Source organism: Pan paniscus, chromosome 5 (genome assembly GCF_029289425.2).
Source record: "Pan paniscus chromosome 5, NHGRI_mPanPan1-v2.0_pri, whole genome shotgun sequence".
NCBI classification, from domain to species: domain Eukaryota; kingdom Metazoa; phylum Chordata; class Mammalia; order Primates; family Hominidae; genus Pan; species Pan paniscus.
The window spans coordinates 143,418,638-143,441,516 of NC_073254.2; the positions used below are offsets into that span (position 1 = coordinate 143,418,638).

General features: G+C 35.7%; 1 protein-coding gene across 2 annotated transcripts in view; it reads right to left on the reverse strand.

The window, feature by feature from the left end:
* TRDN (triadin) overlaps positions 1–22,879 on the reverse strand; it is a 416,769-nt gene that overhangs the window by 205,124 nt on the left and 188,766 nt on the right. Inside the window, exons 11-12 of one of the 2 annotated variants that reach the window (XM_055114092.2) lie at positions 14,290–14,349; positions 13,410–13,472 (exon numbers count right to left, since the gene is read on the reverse strand). In XM_055114092.2, coding sequence (XP_054970067.1) covers positions 13,410–13,472; positions 14,290–14,349 — 123 coding nt within the window. The remainder of the gene's footprint in view (positions 1–13,409; positions 13,473–14,289; positions 14,350–22,879) is intronic. The other variant, XM_057302585.2, reaches the window with a different exon arrangement.

The window sequence follows — 22,879 nt, forward strand, 5'->3', positions numbered from 1 at the left end:
TGCAATAGGAAATTAAATTGTGCATATACTTTTGAAATCTAAATGCTGAAACTGTGAGTTCTATTGGAAATGGAAGAAATTTCGTCAAATAACAAATGATTACAAATGGCAAGCATGTGTGATTAGGACCTCAGTTAATGGCTTTGCTGCATGAGAAAAGCTGCCCAGGTGTTATCGTCGCCCTTCAGTTGATGAATAGCCTTTTACACCTTTGTGGAGACTTTAGATTTTATTCTGAGTGAAGTGGAAGCCTCTGTAAAGGTGGAAACAGATGAAGGCAGAGCATCCATCAACCTGGGTGCCTAAGCGGCTATGATGAGTACAGCAGGTTTCCCAACTTGTGCATGAAGAAGAAAAAACGTTCTCATTTTTCGAAGCTGCTGAAATTTTCAGGGGTTTTCATATTGTTGTTACACTATGAACTTGACTTTAGAGGTAAGAGGCTATGGTACCAGAACTGAGGTGGTTCATAAAGGTAGTGAGGAAAGTTCAGCTACTAAACATATTTCAAAGGTGAAAGTGAGAGGATTTAATAATGAATTAAGGAAGAGAAATAATGGAGTCAGCAGTGGCTAGAGAGATTTAAGCCTGGGGGAAAAAGGGTGTAGTAATCTTCTAATAAGAGGAAAATACTGAGCATAGAGCCACATTCAGAGGTAGAGGTGTGTGTGTGTGTGTGTGTGTGTGTGTAGATGAGGGGTGTTGTTGTTTGTTTAAAAAAACATATTAACTTCGATAAGTCTACTGGATATTTAAATGGAGATGGTGAATAGGCAATTGGATAGATGAAGGTGTGATTTTGGAGTTCAGTGAGAGGCCCCAGTTGGAGACATACATTTGAGAGTCATTATTATAAGAATGGTTTTAAATTTATGAAACTATGAGATCACCAAGGAAGTGAGGATAGAGAAAGAGAGAATTGAGCCCTAGAGTGCTTCCAATTTGGGATTCCAGAAAGAAAGGGAGGAAGCCAGCAAAAGAAAACAAGAGAGTGACCAGAGAACTTAAAAGGAAAGAATGTTGTCTAAGAGGGTGAGTGAAGAAAGAGACAGGCTGTGAAATGCTCTTGAGAAGGAGTTCACCTTTGGACATGGTAATGTGGAGAGTTGACAAGAACTGTGGTGGAGTTGAAAGCCTAAGTACAGGGGGGATGAGAGACCGGAAGGAGAATGTAGACAATGCTTATGAGGAGTTTAGCTGTAAAGGGGATCTGAGAAATCAGGCAGCAACCTGAGAAGGATGTGCTGTCAATAACAGGATATTTATATAATACACATTATCTATCTATCTATCTATCTATCTACACACACACAGATACATATGCACACATATGACATAGCACATTTTATGCTGCTGAGAATGGCCTTAGAAATCAAAATGAATTTGCAGAGGAGAGAATTGCAGGAGTGATGCTCCTTAGTTAGCAGGTCGGGAAGGCATACTGTGCACCAGTGGAAGGATTTTTCGTAGAAGTATGAACATTGAAACCACTGTATTGCATTGTCTTCTGCCAAGAAGGCAGAGAATGTAAGGAGACAGATGAGACAGATGAAGTACATGGTTGGATTTGATGGTCAGAGCTTGTGAGAGATCTCTTCTAATTTTTATTTTCTGAGAAAAATAGGAAGCAAATAATTTGGCTGATAGAGAAGAAGGGTAAAAATGTAAAGGAATTTTAAAAAAGGAACAGTTTGGAGAGAGTAGTCTCAGAAAAGAGAGAGTGAACTATTAGGATTCTATTTCTAAAACATAATGGAATCACCAGGCATTCTTTCAAAAGCTAACTTAGGATTGATTTCACAAACGTCCACTGAGCCCCTGCTGCATGTGTGGAATAGTGGAGTAGTAGTAAGTAGTACAAATTCCTGGGAATGTTAGTGTCTATACATATTTTTAGAGGGAAGACAGCCCAAGTGGTTTACCATATTCCACTGATAGGCTTATATCACATGTTCAAGCCATGGTGTATTTTCTTCTTTCTCCTCAGATTTGTATAACATATATTTTCACCTCTACATCAGCATGGTATCTTTCAAGGCAATTATTTTATATGCCTTTCCTTCTGGTGTATTTTAGCATTAACTACTTCATCTGTTAGCATTAGCTACTTCATCATTTTTGACCTTATATTCCAAAATTAATATAGCTAACAGGATATGTGCAAGTGACTAACAAAATTACTTAATTGTTTATACTGACATAAATTATTTTTTGAAAAATACTGTTCTTAATTGCAGAGGTAATTTATTACATGTGCTCCTCAAGCCTCCTTTAACTACTTACAACAAACAAACTTTCTAAAAAATAACCACAATTCTTATTTTATGGTCTAGAAACTTGCTGTCTGAATCATTTTCCCTATTTTTTGCATTATAAATAATTATTAAACTTTCTTTCCTACCTTAGGCTTATTGTGTTTGGGGTTTTTCTACTGAGATGTCTCAAGATATTTCTTTGCCCTGAGGACAATTAATCATTATTCCACATGTGTAATAAATTTTATTTTTTTAGTGCCCTTGGTTTATGCAGATATCAATAAAACATTCTATGATAAGATTCACAGTGATGTTTTTTGCTGGAATAGGCAGTCAGGAGAGATGGTGTCAGCTCAGGTTATATATAGTGAACATTTACTATGGCCTCACTTCCTGGAATAAACTCTTGACCACGCCTTTTGTTTTTTTTTTTTTTAAATAACTAACCTTATAGAAGAGTAAGACAAGTGGCTAAATTTAATACAATGATAACAGTAATAATAACTTCACTTCAAAATTTAAATAATCTAGACATTAGTTTCATTTAGCTAGATGTTTAATTTTGAAAAAATAGAATCTTGTAAGTCTCCTTAAATGTAATGTAATCCTTCTTACAGGATTACCTCCACAAATTCAAGAAAGATACCCACTCTTTCTCTGTTTGAAAACTTCAAATGGCAGTGTTCACTGACTTAAAAGATTCCCCATATAATCTTAAACATCCCACATTGTCTACTTCTAACTTCGACCATGGAGTCCTCATTCTTAGGGATAATAAAAAGTAAGTCTACACCTAAATAGGAGAGTAGATCAAAGTTAGAAACATGGCTTTGATGTTCTCCGTTTCCTCATTTCCATATTACACATCCACATTTCTGAGCTACTGTCTCCTGAATATAATCTGGTTTATTTCAAAATATCTTATTAAAATTAAAGACTATTATCCAAGTGTAATTCTAAAACTACAAAGTAGAGGGGAAGGATTTCATTCTTTACTACACATAATATTTTCATGAATGAAACCTGCAATTTTGCTTGCTTTTGTTGATCACACTGCTTTATTCTATGTTGGGTTGGTTTCCTAAAATACTTAAGTATCCCCTCCATAGATGACACTAAAATTTCTCCCTTGTGTTATTCTCTAAATAAAAATAAAGAAATCATATCACCTAGATTTTCACCATCTAGAAATGACTTCTTGAAGAGAGTACTTATATTTCTTTTTCAATGTTGTAGCTAGTCCATCTCATCATTTTTTAAACCTAATCTAGGGAATCATCACCCAATCCAATTTCAGCTCGAATGTTTTGGACAAAGTTTATGTAATTTCTCTGCTGGAGGGATAGGACCCGTGGCCTAAGATAAACCAATCAGATTATTCTTTCACCCACACCACAAAGGTTAGTTCAGGAATGGGCCTATGAAGACTGATACTACTCAAGTTTTTGTTTGACCTTTCAGGACACTGATCTATTCCACCCCTACCCGCTTTCCCAAGTCCCTAGCAGGACATGAACAAGAGAGGATATAGGGCAGCACCTATGGCCAATTTACAGCTACATAGGCCAATCCCAAGGGAGTAGAGTCCAAAAGCAGAGAGAGGTAAATCTCCTGATGATATTGTGTGACCTCTGCATCAAGCTAAACTCAAAGCCAGTTTACTCCAGAATAGTAGTTGGATAAACTAATAAATTCCTTCTTTTAGATCATCTGCCACTTGCAAGATCAAGTATCTTCAGTGATATACCACTGTTAAAAGTGTATGTGTTCCAGTCTCTATCCTGATTAAAAATAAATATTATATGTGTCTTGGTCAAATACCTAATTACATAGGTCGGTGGTGTCCCTGTTCTAGATCTCTAATAGTCACTCACCTACCACGAAAGAGAAGTAATTTCTATACTTCTGCCTTGATTTTTGCATGAGCCCTTGTATTTACCCTATTATAGTGCTCATGGTATAATTTTTACTTATCTGTTTACTGAAGTCCTTGGAGACAAGATCTATGTCTATTACACTGATCTATGTCCAACATTAAGCAGATTTCCTTGCATGTATTATGGGATTATTAAATATTTTTTGAGTGAATGAATGAAGGAAAGCATAATTTCTACAAGAAAAGTAAGAGTCAGACCTACAGGATCTCTTCTGCATTTTTTCCTACATGTTTACCACTGTCTGCAATATCATCTGAAGGAAATTAGCAAAAAAGAAAAAGATGGAGGAAAAAAATAGGACACTAAAGCAGTCTACCACCATTGTTTCCTAGAATTAGAAGACAAAGTGCTTTTGGGTCCCAAAAGACAGTGAAGCTTTATTTGGTAACTTTCATACTGACTTCACTCTACTTACTGGTGATGATGGGCAAGTAATTTACCTATTCCAATGCTGGGTTTCTCTTTCTATAAAAAGTGGATTATAATGGTTACCTTACAGAGTTGTTATGATTAAATGAGAAAACAGATTTAATAACTGTTGTTATGATTACTTTAAAATGCTGCTGATAAAATGAATCTATACTGGCAGAATTTGCTGTTATTTCAAAAATACGCTTTTGGGATCCCTAGAGAGGCTGCAGTTGAGGGAGATATCACTTTGATGTTTTTAAAGCTTTACTTGCACTGAAAGGAAAATCTTATAGACTTTTAGGATATATAACGACAAAATTTGCCTGGATATTTCACATCTGCATTATTAAATATGTATCTCAAGTCACAAGGAAAACTCAGGCCACACTGTCACATTATTGTCTAACAAATTGATCAAAATCTCTCCATATTTTTAAATTGAGATGAACAGATTAAAAAATAACTTGTGTCTAACTGACATTCCATTTCTTATGCCACTCTGTGTCATTTTCCCAGGAAAATTTATGATATTTGCAAGAGACTACTGTATAATTACATTATTTTATTTCTTACTTTTTTCAGAAAATAATTTATCCTATTAATAAATATGAACTGGAATTTAAAATAATTTATCTAACATGTGTGCAAGACCTGCTAAAAATTCTTGATATATCAATGCATACAGAGAAGAAATATGTGGTCTATTTACTGATATTTACTGATTCTTCTTTATATGTATTTCAATTCTCCCTGTTGAAAGAACTTAATAAAAGATAATACAAGGCTGGGTGCTGTGACTCATGCCTGTAATCCCAGCACTTTGGGAGATGCAGGCAGGAAGATCACTTTAGTCCAGCAGTTTGAGACTAGCCTGGGCATCACAGTGAGACCTCACCTCTACAAAAATAAACAAAATTAGCCAGGCATGGTGGCACGTGCCCATGGTCCCAGCTACACAGGAGGCTGAGGTGAGAGTATCTCTTGATCCCAGGAGGTTGAGGCAGCAGTGAGGCAAGATTACACTACTGCATTAAAGCCAGGTAGACAGAACGAGACCCTGTCTCAAAATATAATAATAATAATAACAATAAAACAGACTGGGCGCAGTGGCTCATACCTGTAATCCCAGCACCTTGGGAGGCCGAGGCGGGCACATCACAAGGTCAGGAGATTGAGACCATCCTGGCTAACACGGTGAAACCCCGTCTCTACTAAAACTACAAAAAATTAGCCAAGCATGGTGGCATGTGCCTGTAGTCCCAGCTACTAGGGAGGCCGAGGCAGGAGAACTGCATGAACACGGGAGGCGGAGGTTGCAGTGAGCTGAGATCGTGCCACTGCACTCCAGCCTGGTGACAGAGCAAGACTCTGTCTCAAAAAAATAAATATAATAATATAATATAATATAACACACCTCTCAAGTTTAGGGGTGATCTTGTTTTTGTCCTCAGAGAGGGTAGCCCCAAGTCCCCAAAATAAGCATTAAAAAGATTAAAAATAGTCACATGTATACTAGTCCTCTTTTCAGGCCTAAATATTTTTAACATGAACCTTCTCTTCTTCTGAGTTTATAATATTTATTTTAAAATGCCCATGCCCTTACCTCATTTTTGCATTCAGCCCAAGCTCACTTTTGTATTGTTCAAACCAAAAGTGAATATGTGAAAAGTTATCTCAGATATTCCCACAATAAGTTATAGTGGTAACTCCATCTTACTTTCTCTAAAACAGATTAGCTTCCAGAGCTAATATCATAGTAAGTAACAAGATATCATAGTAAGTAACAAGTCAGAAGACTTTCCACTGTTGGAAAATCTCTTATTCTCAAATGTTTAAACAACTATTGTCTTACCTAAGTTCCATGATTATAAAACACTTGAAAATATACTCTCTTTCCTTCAAAGCCCTTCAAGCATAGCCAATGTTTTTAACACAGTCAAGACGCTGTCATCTGAACTCAGATTTACAACCTAATCTGTTGTGGAACAAAAGGCTAACTTGAAAGGAATCTACTATTGCCTTGTAATTGTGGAGCCTCACTAAGTCAAGGCTGGGAAATACTGATTAAACCAGGTCTAATGTGTACTAGATTTTCCATTTTTTACTTATCTGAATGAATTTTAAAAAATTTTATCTGGAATATAAAATAATACAACTGCCCCAATATCACTCAAAAGTGTATGAATTATCTACATTTATAACTTGATAGTAACTCCTGGATTACTATCAAATATCCTGAAAAAATTTATCTAGATTTCAATGTCTAACAATACCAATTGGATGCATTTGATAAATCTTTCCCAAATACATATTTGCAAAACTCCAGAAAAAAGATAACTTTCTAAAACCAAGTGCTTTTCAAATAAGGAGAAAGATGTGGGTGATCAGAAAAAAAGCTATAATCTTCTCAATATACAAGTCTAGAAAACGGAAGGATGTTCTTTTAAACTAAAACTTAACATGAATACCTATGAAAGATACTATATGTTATTTTGTCCAATTATAAATGTACACATAAATATTTCAAATAGGTTTCTTTTAGTTACATGTAAATGTAGAAATTTAAGTGATCTGTAGTCTGCCATATATATTATTTTGAGCTAGAACAACTTGTTACAAAAGATTCAAAAGTAAAATACATAATATTCTAATGCCTGGTAGACAATAATATTTAATGGTATATTCAAAGCAATAAGTTTCTGTAAAGGACTCTTTGCAGTTTCTCAATGAGAAAAGCAGATTTTGTAGAGAGAAAGCAAATAGCCAAAGGTTTTAGTTTGTGCAGAATATTATTTGCCCCATACAGTAATTGAAAATATTTGATGGAAATAGATATGAATGTATCCCTTAAACAGCACAAATTCTTTATGAGTTCTATACTAGACAAATCTTACCTGACCAATTCATCACCACAAAGATGTTTCAGTGTAAAGCTCTAATGGGGTATTGTAAATGAATGATCCTTAAAGAGCTTTGCTAAAATACATTTCACAAACTTTCCTCAGTGAACACAAAAGACATTTTGGATATATCTTTTTCTAAAATTGAGGCTTTTATCTCAGAATGTATTTATTATTGGAGTTTTAGTTTTATCACCAGAGCCACCTAATCATATATTGTATATCTTACAAATGCATGCCTCTCTTTTAAGGCAATCTGCATAGAATCCTAGTCATAATTTGAAAACATCAACTTTTTAAATATCAGAGCACCTGTGGTATTATCTCCAAAAAAAAAGAGTAGTTTTCACCACATACTCATCAAACTATGATTGCGCAATTATCTTTTCGATTTCTGCTTATATATTCTGTCCCTCTGAGCATCAATCTCCTACATTCTGTTTATGTACATCGGGCACTAGATTGAACTATTAAAGCAAAACTAGACAAAACACAAAAGACTTTACTCCTCTTACAGCCATAATCCTTCCCCCTTCCCCGCAAAATCTACACTTTAGTCTCCATTTTTGCACCTCCCATTCCAACCTGACTTTATCCTTTCCCTCCACTGACTGCCCTTGTGTCTTCTGCCCTCATAAAACAAACTTGTAAGTGACATTCACAAAGTTGATAACTTTTTGCTTCTTGAAACATCTATTTCTGAAACATCTATAATACCAAGCTCTTAACTTTTCCTTTAATATCTCTGGCAATTTCTTTCAGCCTCTCTTGCTTTATTTTCCACCATTGAATTTGTAGGTGTTGGACTTCACCAGGTCTTGATCCTGGATTGTATTCCCTTTTTCTTTTGACACACTGTCTCTTTTTATGCTCATCTATTCCAAGAGCATTAACTACAATCTATAAAGATTCCCATATTTAAAACTTCAGCTCAATCTCTTTCATTACACTTTTAATAAAGTCCAAACACCTATACATGTTCCTGCATATTCTGACTCCTAGTACTAACCACACTCCCCTTCCCCCACACATCATATATATATATATATATATATATACACATCACACAATGATCCAGCAATCAGTGGCTGAGTCCTTTCAATACATCAGATCTTAATTTAAATGCTGTCTCTCAGAGAGGCCTGCTCTAATAATCTTATCTATTTAAATAACTTCCCACCCCAACGCATTATTTTCTATCATTGCCTTAAATTTATTTTCTCCACTGCCCTTACTCAGAGTTGAACTTGTGGACATTTTGTCTTTATTCACTGTGTGCCTCCCTTGTCAAACTGTAAGCTCCATTGGGCAGATCTTGTCTGTTTATCCACTTCTGTGTACTCAGCACCTAGTACAAAGCTTGGCATATAGTAGGCATTTTTTAAATATTTCCTTCAAGATGCATGCATGAATGAATGAACACATTCATTTTTTCCTAGTAGCTTATTTCAGAAAAGCTATGTGGTTTTAATATCCTTCTTGTAATTTATAGTTCTATACAGATAATTCCTGAAAAAAAATCCTATTGGAAAGTGTGATAATTAAATATGATTTTATACCATTATCAATAGTTATTTTGTCAAAATTATTTTCACAGTTAATAAGTTTATAAACATATAAGATGATGACAAATTTAACTCCAAAAAGTTTACAATTGTAACTATGAAAAGGCCAACCCAAGAGCAATGGGTCATCTTAGCTTTGGCCTGTTTCTATTGTGTGTCTATATATTTTGCCCAGGTTATAATCGTTTTGTTATGAGACAAGTCAACTTGTTAATTGTTCAAATATTATAATCTAATCAAGTAGGTGAAACGTTATTTCTTCAAAAATATCACATTGTGGTGGAAGAGAGAAAGAATATCCATGCTTCTTTTATCTACAGTGAAGGTGAAGAGCAACACAAACTTCACGTAAGTGTGCCTTGTGAACACTTGGAATTGCCAAATTTGATCATATTGCTTAGTTGTGTCATCCTTTTCATCTTTTGGGGGAACTCAAAGATAGGTTTCATCACTATAAAGTGTAGGTGTTCAAAAACCATCTTATTGTATGAATTTTATCATCTTGGACATTCCTGAAAGTATCATTTTTATAGATACTATCGATAGCCTCTTTCAACTTCCATTTCACTCCACTTCCACTTGAGAAAATTGGAATGCATCTTACAGACTCACTTGCAGCCAGAGTTCTGGAGACATATCAAGTTCCACCAGACTGAAAGCAGAAATGGTTTGGCAGAGCAGATGAATGATTTGGCAAATGAAGATGTTAGTAATCTGCTGAGGCTTGCCTCAACATTTCCAGGATCTAGTCTTTGTGGTTGTGAGAAGACAGCGCTGGTGAACAAAGCAGTCTCCTAACCTATTGATCTGCCCTGATGCTTAATAATCCAAATTTTGATTATTTGATTTCAATGATTTTAGTCCTTCAGTAACATTGTAGGTACTCAGTTCCCTGTATAGAATGTCTTCTAGTAGTGCCAACTACAGTGGTTAGTGTTTCTAGCACTGAAGTCTAATACAAACCTAGAGAGATGTTTTTAAAGTCTTTATTTCTTTCGTTGATTGCTTTTTTTCATGGTATTTCTTCAAGTTAAAATGTACCTTATAACATTGCAAAAATACCAAGATGATTTTTTTTTAATTTTACATAATGTTTTTAAGTGGCAGGTATTTATTTAATTTTTTGCCATGGATGATTTCAAATATACACTAAAGGAGTGTTATAATTAACCCCAATATACCAATTGCTCAGTTTCAACCCCTATTAATTAATGGGTTGGCAATTTTGTATCATATAAAGCCCACCTACCTACAACTTCCCCAGAGATCACTGGCAAAGTGTGATTTACCAGTGTCATACGGTAGAAGCCCATTTATCACTGAATAGAGTTTAAGCCTTAGGTTTGTCATGTCAGCATAATAATACAATATAAGGGAATAAAATAAAATAATAATATAACATATAACATATAACTAAATGCATATATTTTATAATATAAATAATATTAACATTAACATAAATATAATAAAATATCACAATAACACATATATTAAATAAGCATGTAGGCATATCTTATGCCTTATAAATTTGCTATTTGGGGCTACAGTAGTGAGATCATATGCTCTGCCATGTTCCTCTATTTTAGGAAGAAATGACCTTTGTCCCCCAGCTCTTCAAGATTTCAGGTTATTCTCAATTTCTCTCATTATCTCTGTAAAATTTTACTACTTTCATAATAATCTTGAAACTTGCTGTTTGTAAACCATACTGCTGTCACATGAAAATATAAAGAATTATTAAACCCTAAAAAGAAACGAGTTAAAAACTAGCACTAACTGAAACTCAATCTCTCTGTCTCTCTCTCTCTCTGACACAGACACACACAAACACAAACACACACACACATACACACACATGCACACACTGTTTTGAGTATTTGGGGGTTGAGGGATTGTAAACAAACTCTGCCTATCTTTTATCAGGAAGTTGAACTGATTTGGAAAAATCAGTGGAATTTTGTGTAATCAAAAGTAAAAATGACAAGCATACAAACAGAAAACTGGTTCCAAGAAGGACAAGACTAGCTGAATAGTCCTGTCTAGATGTGCTGAGCAATTACTCAGTTTGGTCTCTACTTCGGTGGCTGAGCACTGTCCTTGTAGGAAGTGATATTGGCATAATCCGTTCTCTTGCCAGTGGTGCACAGCCTCACTTTGACATGACTGCTGGGCTAATAACACAGGTCTCCCAGTGGCAGGGGAGTATCAGATTTTCCCATGAACCACTGCACATAAACAAGTTTCATCATTTCCCTCAAAAAGCTAAAACCAAGCCAAACACACATGCACACACACACACGCATGAGCACAAACACACACAAAATCATTGAGTTTTGCCAAAAACACGTTTTCAGATTTTGCATTTGTGTGCATATGAAAAATGCTTGAAAATTACAACTCAAAATTTTCTTCTGCAACTCTTTTAGTAAAATTGATAGCAAGGAAGAAGTATCTTGGTTTATCTTTACCCCTCAATCATGTAATTTTCACAAATCCACTGCTCTAAGCAAGCAGTTTCTCAGATTCATAGTCAGAACTGTTTTTCCCTTCTTATGATAAAATACATATTTCATCAGAAAATAAGAAAGTTTTAAAAGAAAATGAGTGAATATTTAATAGAACAATAGACTACAATAATACAGCCTTAATAATGGAAATTTGGATGCAAAGGAATGGGCAATCAACTCTTGGACACACAGAACGTCTGGCTGATCCTTCTTGCTCATTTCATGGGCCACATAATCTTGCAATTCTTAATATTTTACATTTTTTCTACCCCATTTATAGCATGATGCCAGATATTTCTATGCATTTCTATTTGCTGCTTGCTAATCATAATCTTTATACAGTTGACATCCTATGCTCTTCTTTTTAGGGTCCTCACCACCATCATTTTTTCCACATACATTATTACTACTTAGAAAGGGAAAGATTTTCGCTAAAATGCCATCTAACCCAGCCTGCCCTCCCCAGACGGTTCCCCACCCTGAAGTTTTCAATCTTCTTCATTTAAGCTTACCTACCACCTCATGTTCTGGGGTACAATTTTTAGCTTAGTATTACACAGGAAAGATCTGGAAATCTCATTTACTTTAAGTTCTTAATAGCTGAGAGGAATTAGGTTTTTACCCCATATACAAAAGCCCTAGAAGATTTGCATTTTAATAGGGGACGATTCCTTCATAACTCAAAGGAATGGAATGGTTCTAATGGTAGAATTTTAAGCATCACTGACATCAGTGGAGGAAATCTTTCAGGTGAGAATGCTTATCACCAAACCATAATACTTGAGATGATTGTCTTTTCCATGTAAACTTAAGCCTAACCTGAATCGAAGCCAATATTCATGTTTGAACAAGAATAGAAACAGAACAAAATTTAAAGCAAAAATCGAAACTGTCAAATAGTTGAATAACCTTATTTCTTAATAGGGTGCATTATTCTTTCTCAGCTTCTTATCTTTGCAATGTGGTATTGTTATTACTATGTATCTCTTCTCAAGTTCATTGTATCTTGACCAAGGTGGTCCTCACCTTGATTAAACTTTAATAGGTTTCTTTCTGACCTTCAGCAGCTCCTGATCTCCCTTTTCTTAGAGCATTTACTTCAGAAAACTGGAAAACTTGTCATTGTAAATTCTTTCTCTACTTTATTGAGATACAGATTTTTTTTTTTTTTTTTTTTTTTGTAGGGGGATGAGGAGACAGGGTCTTCCTCTGTTACCCAGGCTGGAGTGCAGTAGTGCAATTATGGTGCTCACTACAGCCTCAACCTCCTGGGCTCAAGCAATGCTCCTGTCTTGGCCACTCTAGTAGCTGGGACATTTACAAGCCACTTTTCAGTTTCACAACCCATAAAGCCTTTCTCAAGGAACTGAGAGCCATCCCTTTGAAATGTAATCATCAAGAAAGATAGTGCCCCATCTCTAAGTTTCTGTGGAAGAGTAGGAGCCTAACTTCCTTGGACTCCTCGCTCCACATTGTGAAACTACTTCTTACCATGCAGATATAAGACTGAAAGTTTACGTTTTGAGGGGGAAAAGCCAATATGCAAAAACAGATGTCCTGTGATTCCCCATACCAGCCATTACAAACACTCCTGCGTTTTTTTGGGGGGGAATTGAGTTCAGACTCAATTCCAGTCTCTCTGTCCTATTGCAATAGCCTTGAATAAAGTCTTCTTTGCCTGTTTAACTTTGTCTAGTGCAAGTTTTGCTTTGACCTTCACGTCTTGGGTAGATATAAGTAACTGTGTGCAATTTGTGTATGTTGCATGAGGAGTCTTTCATGAAGCAAACATCCTGAACATAATCCATCTAAGGAAACAAAGAAAGTGCAATACCTTTTTTTTCCACATCAATGGCAGTTTCCTTCTCACTTTTCTTTTTGACATCTTCTTTTTCTGCTGGTAAAATAAGAAAATTATAAGCCTTTACCTGTTTAACTTGCAAATATTTCAGGGCATGCATGACTACCAGTGAGGCATCTAATTTATCTTGTATAGAGAAATCTTAAATCAGCCATAAGTCATGTCAAATATGAATAAGGTAGCACCTTCATAACAGACTAGTGGCTTAGGTATAATTTCTCTTCAGGAAACAGAATTTTTTTTTTTTGCCAAAGGCAAAAATTATTTAATAACAGTGAAAACATTAAATGGCATTATTAATTATGGTATTATTTAACAGCTTTCCTAACATATATTGAAAAGAATATATTGAATGTTCTCTCAGCTATGAGGTCACCAGAACCATGTCAAAAGTTCTGAAATCTCTGAAGTTCACTTGGGACATCAGATAAATTATTTGAAAACAACCAATTAAAAAATATATATATGTGTAAAACAAACCAATCAAGTATTTTCTGCCCTCTACATACAATGACTTTTAAAATTAAACTGAATTAGTTAAATAGTAACCATCATATTCACATATATAGTTAAAGTAAAGTAGTGAATTAGAGAGAATTAAGCAGCTGCTCTTAAGAAAGAAAAAATAATCACAGTAGTAATTTTCAAAAAGTGTTTAGGATTGAATTCTCTTTTTAAAAATTGACAATTTTAATTTTATTTAGAATATCTAGACATGTTAAGAGTGTTCATTAATAACAATGACAATGCATTTATTAAGGGAATTTCTTTCCTAGAAAATAATAGATTTACCAGTAGTATTATGCATGGACACTAATTGATTTATGTGGTACATGGCTTTTAAATTTCCTACCTTTCTTTTTTGTTTCAGAAGTAACTTTCTTCTCAGCCTTCTTCTTTTCCCCTTCTTTTTCTAGAGAATACATTTAAAATATTTCCTTTAGGGAAATTTAGTATGAAAGCAAAACCAAGGTTGAAATGAAGGATTTTTGTTAAGTCAGTTCTGCCTCCAGCTAGCTTTGTGACTGAGCAAGTAATTTAATCCCACTAAGTCTTATTTTCCTCATTTATCAAATAATAATACCTCCCTCAAAGTTAATATTTACAAAACACTGTGTAAAGTGCCTGGCTCACAGTAAATGTGTAATGTTGTAGACTGCTAATAATGTTTACAAATAATGAACGTGATAGTTTGAACTTTCTGAACCAAGCAATTGTTTATCTAGTGCCTAAAAGTATTGATATATAAAATTAAAATATATTTCTTGGAAAATATACTGCAGATAAACTAGAAGAATTAATATTTGTTTTCTTTTATACATTCAATTTCATTAGAAATAATATATTAGACCATTAAAAAGGTATCTTTTGATGTAGCTGTTTTTCATATCTGGCTCTTGCCAACAGGCATTTAAGCCTGATGACAAGTGTCTGGCAGTGTGTTGGAAACATAACTTCCACGGTCCTTTCTGAGTGGTTGTATCAACAAGGCTGTTCAATCTTTGCACCCAGAGGTTGCAGTAAGTCTGGATGCCACATCAAACTGTTTGTGGTACTTCTAAACTTCGTGGAAGAGCCCTGTTTCATAAATCTGAGACAGCCTTGGTCTGAGGGAGCAAAGACAGAGAATTCACGTGCTGCCCAGGCATAGCCACATAGCAGGTGGACATCCCTGGACACTTTTCTGGTAAGCATAATCATTTTAGATAACAAAGTCCTGTACTAATACATAGTTGTTGAAATTGAATGTTCAGTGGTTTTAGATTTGGGACAATAATAGCTACGGTTAATGTTGTAAATGTACTGATTTTTATCTTCAATTAGCAGTGCTATTTACCTTATATTTGAAATTCCTTTCTCTTTGTCAGTTGTCTCTCATCTCAGGTACAGGTACATTCAAAGACTTCCGTTACCCAGAACTATTATAAGATCATTATTATGCTAAAGAAATTCAATATGTAGTTCTAGAATGAATCCTTAAGTTGTCTACTAATGACTGCATCTTATTAAATAGAGGAATTAACTCATTCCCTTAGGTATAGAGCTTTTTTACCTACAAGATCAAAGACAACACTTTCTTTCAAAGTTAGACGTATAATTTATAAAGAACCCCTTTCATGATTTCTAGAGATAATCTAATGTCTCAGGGAAAAATGTATTCACACTTTGTCTAAAAGTGTCTACAGCATACTATTACAGCTCATCCAATCAGAAGTAGAAAGTCAAGAAGTCAAATTTTGATAGTTCCAGAGATAGAAATAAACCAATTGATTTCCACTTCTTCTTTTCCTAAAGGTTTATGCATATTAAACATGCAGATCATATTTAAAATTCTGAATGAAGATACTTTCAAGTATCACTACTTTCAGCTTCTCTGGGAGAAATTTTATGTAGTAGTGAATTTTACATCTTCTCTAAATAAATGTATATGCCAGACAATTGAATAGCCATTTGCTAAGCATCACCTCTGATGTCATGTATCAGCAAAGGGGTTAATTAAAATACAAATGACTTGTAAATATTTCTAAGCTCAAGCTAAACACTAATGCCATACTAACCATAAGATCAGAACTCAGTATCCAAGTCTCCAAGTTCCATAAGGTTGATGAATAAATATTTCATTAAAAAGCTTGTGCCAATTAGTCAATCTTACACTGAACTTCACAAAGAAAGTAGATATTTGAACCCAGAATATGGAAGGCATTCATTTATTTTTCAATTTTCTTTTAGAGAATGCTCTTGTGCAACAAATTCTACCCTTCAAATTAATATAGCTGGAATTTTATTGTGGTGATACAGTATTCTTGTCTTCATCCAAATTGAATTAATGCTCCTAATATACACTCTGCTTGTGATTACAGTCATACACTGTGAGAGTCATGAATAAGAGCAGAAGTCCACAAAATGCAGATATAAATAATGTCCTTTAATAACATTTTTATGAATTAGACCTTTAAACTGTCATTATGAGACTTACTTTATTCATGCTGAATTTCATTTAAAATGTCAACTTCTCAAGATTCTACATTTCCTCAAGCACTATTGTCTCTGTTATATAGGTGATTTGGTAGCAATGGAATTAAATTTTTCACTTATAAAAACATAACAATTTGATTATATCCTACTTGGATATAAAAATAACCCATGTTTCTTTTATGAAAACTTCCTTGCCCCTGACTTTTTCTTCCTCAACAGCCAAGAGTACTCTTCCCTTTCTGTCTACCTGACTTTGAACACACATAAAAAATTTCCTCTTCCATCTCTTTCTCATTGGTTTGCCATTTTGTTTGTAACAGCTAGAGAAGAATTAGAGCATTTAAGCCCATTGATGTTCAGAAGATTAAAAATTAAATGTATCTACAGGATGTGAAAGTATCAGAATATTACCTTTCCCTGACAAAAGTATAATAAGCCCTGAAATGATGGCTGTATTCTGGCAGGGATCACAGAAGAGTGTGGTTGGGAGAGAAATCTTCCCTACAATGAGCAGCTCTGAGCCACAAATATGTTATTAGCTTCTGCATAAATTAACATCAGATGAAAGAAAAATTAAACGACTTACTTCTTACTTTCTAAGCCCTCACAATGGGCTTTTCTCTTGCTTTTAAATGTTTTTTATGCCATCTCAAAGCCAGACAATACACAATGTTTAATTACAATTGCAAAGCTTTCTAAGATGCTGTTTCCACGAGGAAACAAATGCAAAATGTTTTATTTTTGTCTTATGTTTTGTTCCTCCCCTCTTTGCCCTTCTAGTGTAGAGATTATCCTAATTCTGTGTATCAGATGAGTGCTTTTATTCTAACACTGTGGCCAGAACTGATGTATTCCTGGTTCCAGTTAAGTAAATAAGAACTTGTTTCTTTAATAACAATGCATTCCAACATACCTCATCACTGTCACCTTGTTTTCTTAGAGTGGCAGAGATTGGCCTGGGACCCAGCTCACAATATGACCATGGAAAATTTTACATAAGCTGAAGATAAGTTCAATTACACGAGTGATTATTAGAGTTGTCCCATTGTTATCTACAGAGGGGTGTGGAGCACGAGAGAAAGCACAGATGCTGGCACTGATGACCTTGGGCTGAATTCTGTCCATGACTCTTCCTAGTTGTGTGACCTTGGGCAATGTGCTATGGCACACCGAATTTCATTTTCCTCATTTGAAAAGTGGGGCTAATAAAATCTACCTTGCTTACTTGTGAGAAATGGAGATAACTGGGCTAAAATGCCTGGAACAGAGTAGATGTAGAAAAATAATGATAATAATGACAAGCTACTACTATATTTTACAAATAATAAAAATCTGACCACATATAATTTTTTAGGTAATTTTTTAGGTGTGACATTTACTGATCTCTTTGAGTAAAAGCAACTTTATTCTTATTTTTCTATATCCAGGGAGTGTATGTCTAGAATATTTTGTATTAAGAAACTAAAGGGAAAAAATACCCATAAGCAAGACAGAAACATGTTATGAAGGGTACTGTACTGCAATGAAGTGGATTCAAGTCTCAATTTTGGTATAATTAGTAGTCATTACCTTATGCAACTATAGATGAGTGCTGTATCTTCTGTCTTCAACCATAAAAGGCAGAGAAATGAGCAGAATGTGTTTGAGTCCCCTTTCACCTGTTTATTCCTTATTTACCAAGTGAAATATGCATCATCTTGCCTTTATTTTCTAATTTTCCTGGGAATAGGTAACCTAAAAAGAGTTGCAAATATCGATGGCATGTTGTCTGGTTTTGATATGGCTTAAAATTGTTTAAGGCAAGAGAAAAGTCCATTTTAGAGGCTTAAAATGAATATGTATGTATATAATATATATATACATATACATATTATATATTTTTTTTGGACAAGTGATGATAAAGATTAGGAAAAAAAAAAAAAAGAAAGCTTTGTTTTGAAAATTAAAGCCTGAGACCATAGGAGGTGGCTTGGTTTTTTAAAGGTGGATCAGGGTAAACCTTTCTGAATGGGCAATTGGAAAGATTATTGAAAAAAGTGGAAGAGCTTTGGGCTATTAGGGAGAAGACTTTTCAGCAGAGGAAAAATACCTGCAGAGATCCTGAAATGACAGCAGGCTAGATAAATTCAAAGAAGAGCCAGGCCTGGCTGGGCACGGTGGCTCACACCTGTAATCCCAGCACTTTGGGAGGCTGAGGCAGGTGGATCACGAGGTCAGGAGATCAAGACCATCCTGGCTAACAAGGTGAAGCCCCGTCTCTACTAAAAATACAAAAAATTAGCCAGGGGTCTAACGTTTAAGTCTTTAATCCATCTTGAATTAATTTTTGTATAAGGCATAAGGAAGGGATCCAGTTTCAGCTTTCTACATATGGCTAGCCAGTTTTCCCAGCACCATTTATTAAATAGGGAATCCTTTCTCCATTGCTTGTTTTTCTCAGGTTTGTCAAAGATCAGATAGTTGTAGATATGCGGCATTATTTCTGAGGGCTCTGTTCTGTTCTATTGATCTATATCTCTGTTTTGGTACCAGTACCATGCTGTTTTGGTTACTGTAGCCTTGTAGTATAGTTTGAAGTCAGGTAGTGTGATGCCTCCAGCTTTGTTCTTTTGGCTTAGGATTGACTTGGCGATGCAGGCTCTTTTTTGGTCCCATATGAACTTTAAAGTAGTTTTTTCCAATTCTGTGAAGAAAGTCATTGGTAGCTTGATGGGGATGGCATTGAATCTGTAAATTACCTTGGGCAGTATGGCCATTTTCATGATATTGATTCTTCCTGCCCATGAGCATGGAATGTTCTTCCATTTGTTTGTATCCTCTTTAATTTCATTGAACAGTGGTTTGTAGTTCTCCTTGAAGAAGTCCTTCACATCCCTTGTAAGTTGGATTCCTAGGTATTTTATTCTCTTTGAAGCACTTGTGAATGGGAGTTCACTCATGATTTGGCTCTCTGTTTGTCTGTTGTTGGTGTATAAGAATTATTGTGATTTTTGTACATTGATTTTGTATCCTGAGACTTTGCTGAAGTTGCTTATCAGCTTAAGGAGATTTTGGGCTGAGACAATGGGGTTTTCTAGATATACAATCATGTCGTCTGCAAAGAGGGACAATTTGACTTCCTCTTTTCCTAATTGAATACCCTTTATTTCCTTCTCCTGCCTAATTGCCCTGGCCAGAACTTCCAACACTACGTTGAATAGGAGTGGTGAGAGAGGGCATCCCTGTCTTGTGCCAGTTTTCAAAGGGAATGCTTCCAGTTTTTGCCCATTCAGTATGATATTGGCTGTGGGTTTGTCATAGATAGCTCTTATTATTTTGAAATACATCCCATCAATACCTAATTTATTGAGAGTTTTTAGCAAGAAGGGTTGTTGAATTTGTCAAAGGCCTTTTCTGCATCTATTGAGATAATCATGTGGTTTTTGTCTTTGGCTCTGTTTATATGCTGGATTACATTTATTGATTTGCGTATATTGAACCAGCCTTGCATCCCAGGGATGAAGCCCACTTGATCATGGTGGATAAGCTTTTTGATGTGCTGATGGATTTGTTTTGCCAGTATTTTATTGAGGATTTTTCCATCGATGTTCATCAAGGATATTGGTCTAAAATTCTCTTTTTTGGTTGTGTCTCTGCCAGGCTTTGGTATCAGAATGATGCTGGCCTCATAAAATGAGTTAGGGAGGATTCCCTCTTTTTCTATTGATTGGAATAGTTTCAGAAGGAATGGTACCAGTCCCTCCTTGTACCTCTGGTAGAATTCGGCTGTGAATCCATCTGGTCCTGGACTCTTTTTGGTTGGTAAGCTATTGATTACTGCCACAATTTCAGATCCTGTTATTGGTCTATTCAGAGATTCAACTTCTTCCTGGTTTAGTCTTGGGAGACTGTATGTTAGACCTAAAACCATAAAAACCCTAGAAGAAAACCTAGGCAATCCCATTCAGGACATAGGCATGGGCAAGGACTTCATGTCTAAAACACCAAAAGCAATGGCAACAAAAGACAAAATTGACAAATGGGATCTAATTAAACTAAAGAGCTTCTGTACAGCAAAAGAAACTACCATCAGAGTGAACAGGCAACCTACAAAATGGGAGAAAATTTTCACAACCTACTCATCTGACAAAGGGCTAATATCCAGAATCTACAATGAACTCAAACAAATTTACAAGAAAAAAACAAACAACCCCATCAAAAAGTGGGCAAAGGACATGAACAGACACTTCTCAAAAGAAGACATTTATGCAGCCAAAAAACACATGAAAAAATGCTCATCATCACTGGCCATCAGAGAAATGCAAATCAAAACCACAATGAGATACCATCTCACACCAGTTAGAATGGCAATCATTAAAAAGTCAGGAAACAACAGGTGCTGGGGAGGATGTGGAGAAATAGGAACACTTTTACACTGTTGGTGGGACTGTAAACTAGTTCAACCATTGTAGAAGTCAGTGTGGCGATTCCTCAGGGATCTAGAACTAGAAATACCATTTGACCCAGCCATCCCATTACTGGATATATACCCAAAGGACTATAAATCATGTTGCTATAAAGACACATGCACATGTATGTTTATTGCGGCACTATTCACAATAGCAAAGACTTGGAACCAACCCAAATGTCCAACAATGATAGACCGGATTAAGAAAATGTGGCACATATACACCATGGAATACTATGAAGCCATAAAAAATGATGAGTTCATGTTCTTTGTAGGGACATGGATGAAATTGGAAATCATCATTCTCAGTAAACTATCACAAGAACAAAAATCCAAACACCGCATATTCTCACTCATAGGTGGGAATTGAACAATGAGATCACATGGACACAGGAAGGGGAACAGCACACTCTGGGGACTGCTGTGGGGTGGGGGGAGTGGGGAGGGATAGCATTGGGAGATATACCTAATGCTAGATGACAAGTTAGTGGGTGCAGCGCACCAGCGTGGCACATGTATACATATGTAACTAACCTGCACAATGTGCACATGTACCCTAAAACTTAAAGTGTAATAATAAAAGAAAATAAATAAATAAATAAATTACCTAAAAAAAAAAAAAAATTAGCCAGGTGGTGTGGTGGCGGGCACCTGTAGCCCCAGCTGCTCCGGAGGCTGAAGCAGAAGAACGGCGTGAACCCGGGAGTTGGAGCTTGCAGTGAGCTGAGATCGCGCCACTGCACTCCAGTCTGGGCAACAGAGCCAGACTCCATCTCAAAAAAAAAAAAAAGAGCTAGGCCTAGTGAGGCCAGAGTAGAGGACTCAGGAGGGGAGTGTTGAGTGCTGCAGCCAAGATGTAGTAGGGCAGATCTCCTAGAATCTTTTTACTGGTATGAATTTTCCATTTCCCTGTGAGTAACATAGGAAGCCAGTGAGAGGTTTAAGCAGAGAAGTTATACAATTCTGAGTGATGGTTTAAGAAAAACTTTGGCTGTTGCTAGGTGGTCAAGTGTCTCATTGGATTTTGTGATCAAATTGAAAGGGAGAAGACTTAGGGAAAAAAATAATTCAGAACAAATATTCTTCTTCCATTTTTTTTTTTCCAAAAATTTCCTCGGAATTTTATTTGGGACTCCAGAAGGCACGCAACTTTATAGCAACATGGTAAGAGTACCTCCCTTCACATTGTAATTAGGTTGCTATGACAGAAAAGCTTTTTAAATTAAGGACTTCACTTGAGTTATGTGGCATAACTAAGCTGGCCTTTCAGGCTCTGAATCCATTTTTTTTTTTTTTTGCCTTGACTTTTCTTTAGTGATAGCTGAATTATTCTCAGAAGTCTGCTCTTCTCATTATCAACTGTTAACAACAAACAACTAACAAGCAGCAATTCTACAGCACTTTCCAGTGACTACCCGAGACCTTTAGTCATACAATTTATTCACATAAATCAACAAATGCTTATCTAGTCTTATGCCAAAACCCTTTGCCAGTGTTTGGAGTTTTAAAAACCTCCTTCCAGTAATACTAGGTGTGACAGCAGTAAGTAAGAAAGTTCATAATTACAATAAGGACTTTGAGAAACAGTAGACGTGAAGCATGTGGGAATCAAGAGAGACATGCAACTCCCCATGGCTGAGTGGAGTGGAAAGCTACTCCTGGGGGTTGTAACCTCAGACTGAATCTAAAAGGGCCTGTGGGGCCCAGCATGAACTCTGGATAGCACGTGTTACTATAAATGCCAGCTGAAGGAACTGAGGAACAGTCATAGCTCATGTCTTGCAGATGCAGTTGAGAACTCAGTGAAGCTATATCATTCATGAAGTAAATGTTGTAAAGGACTCTAGGTCTTATCTGTTTAAATTCAAACTTCTTCAAGATACCATACTACAGGCAGTGACCCAAGATTGTGGCCACTGCACTCTAGTCTGGGCCACAGAGTGAGATCAGTTTCAAAAAAAAAAAAAGGTCGTTGTGAATGTTAGCTCCAGATCGACTGCAAGAACAAATCAGCAATCCC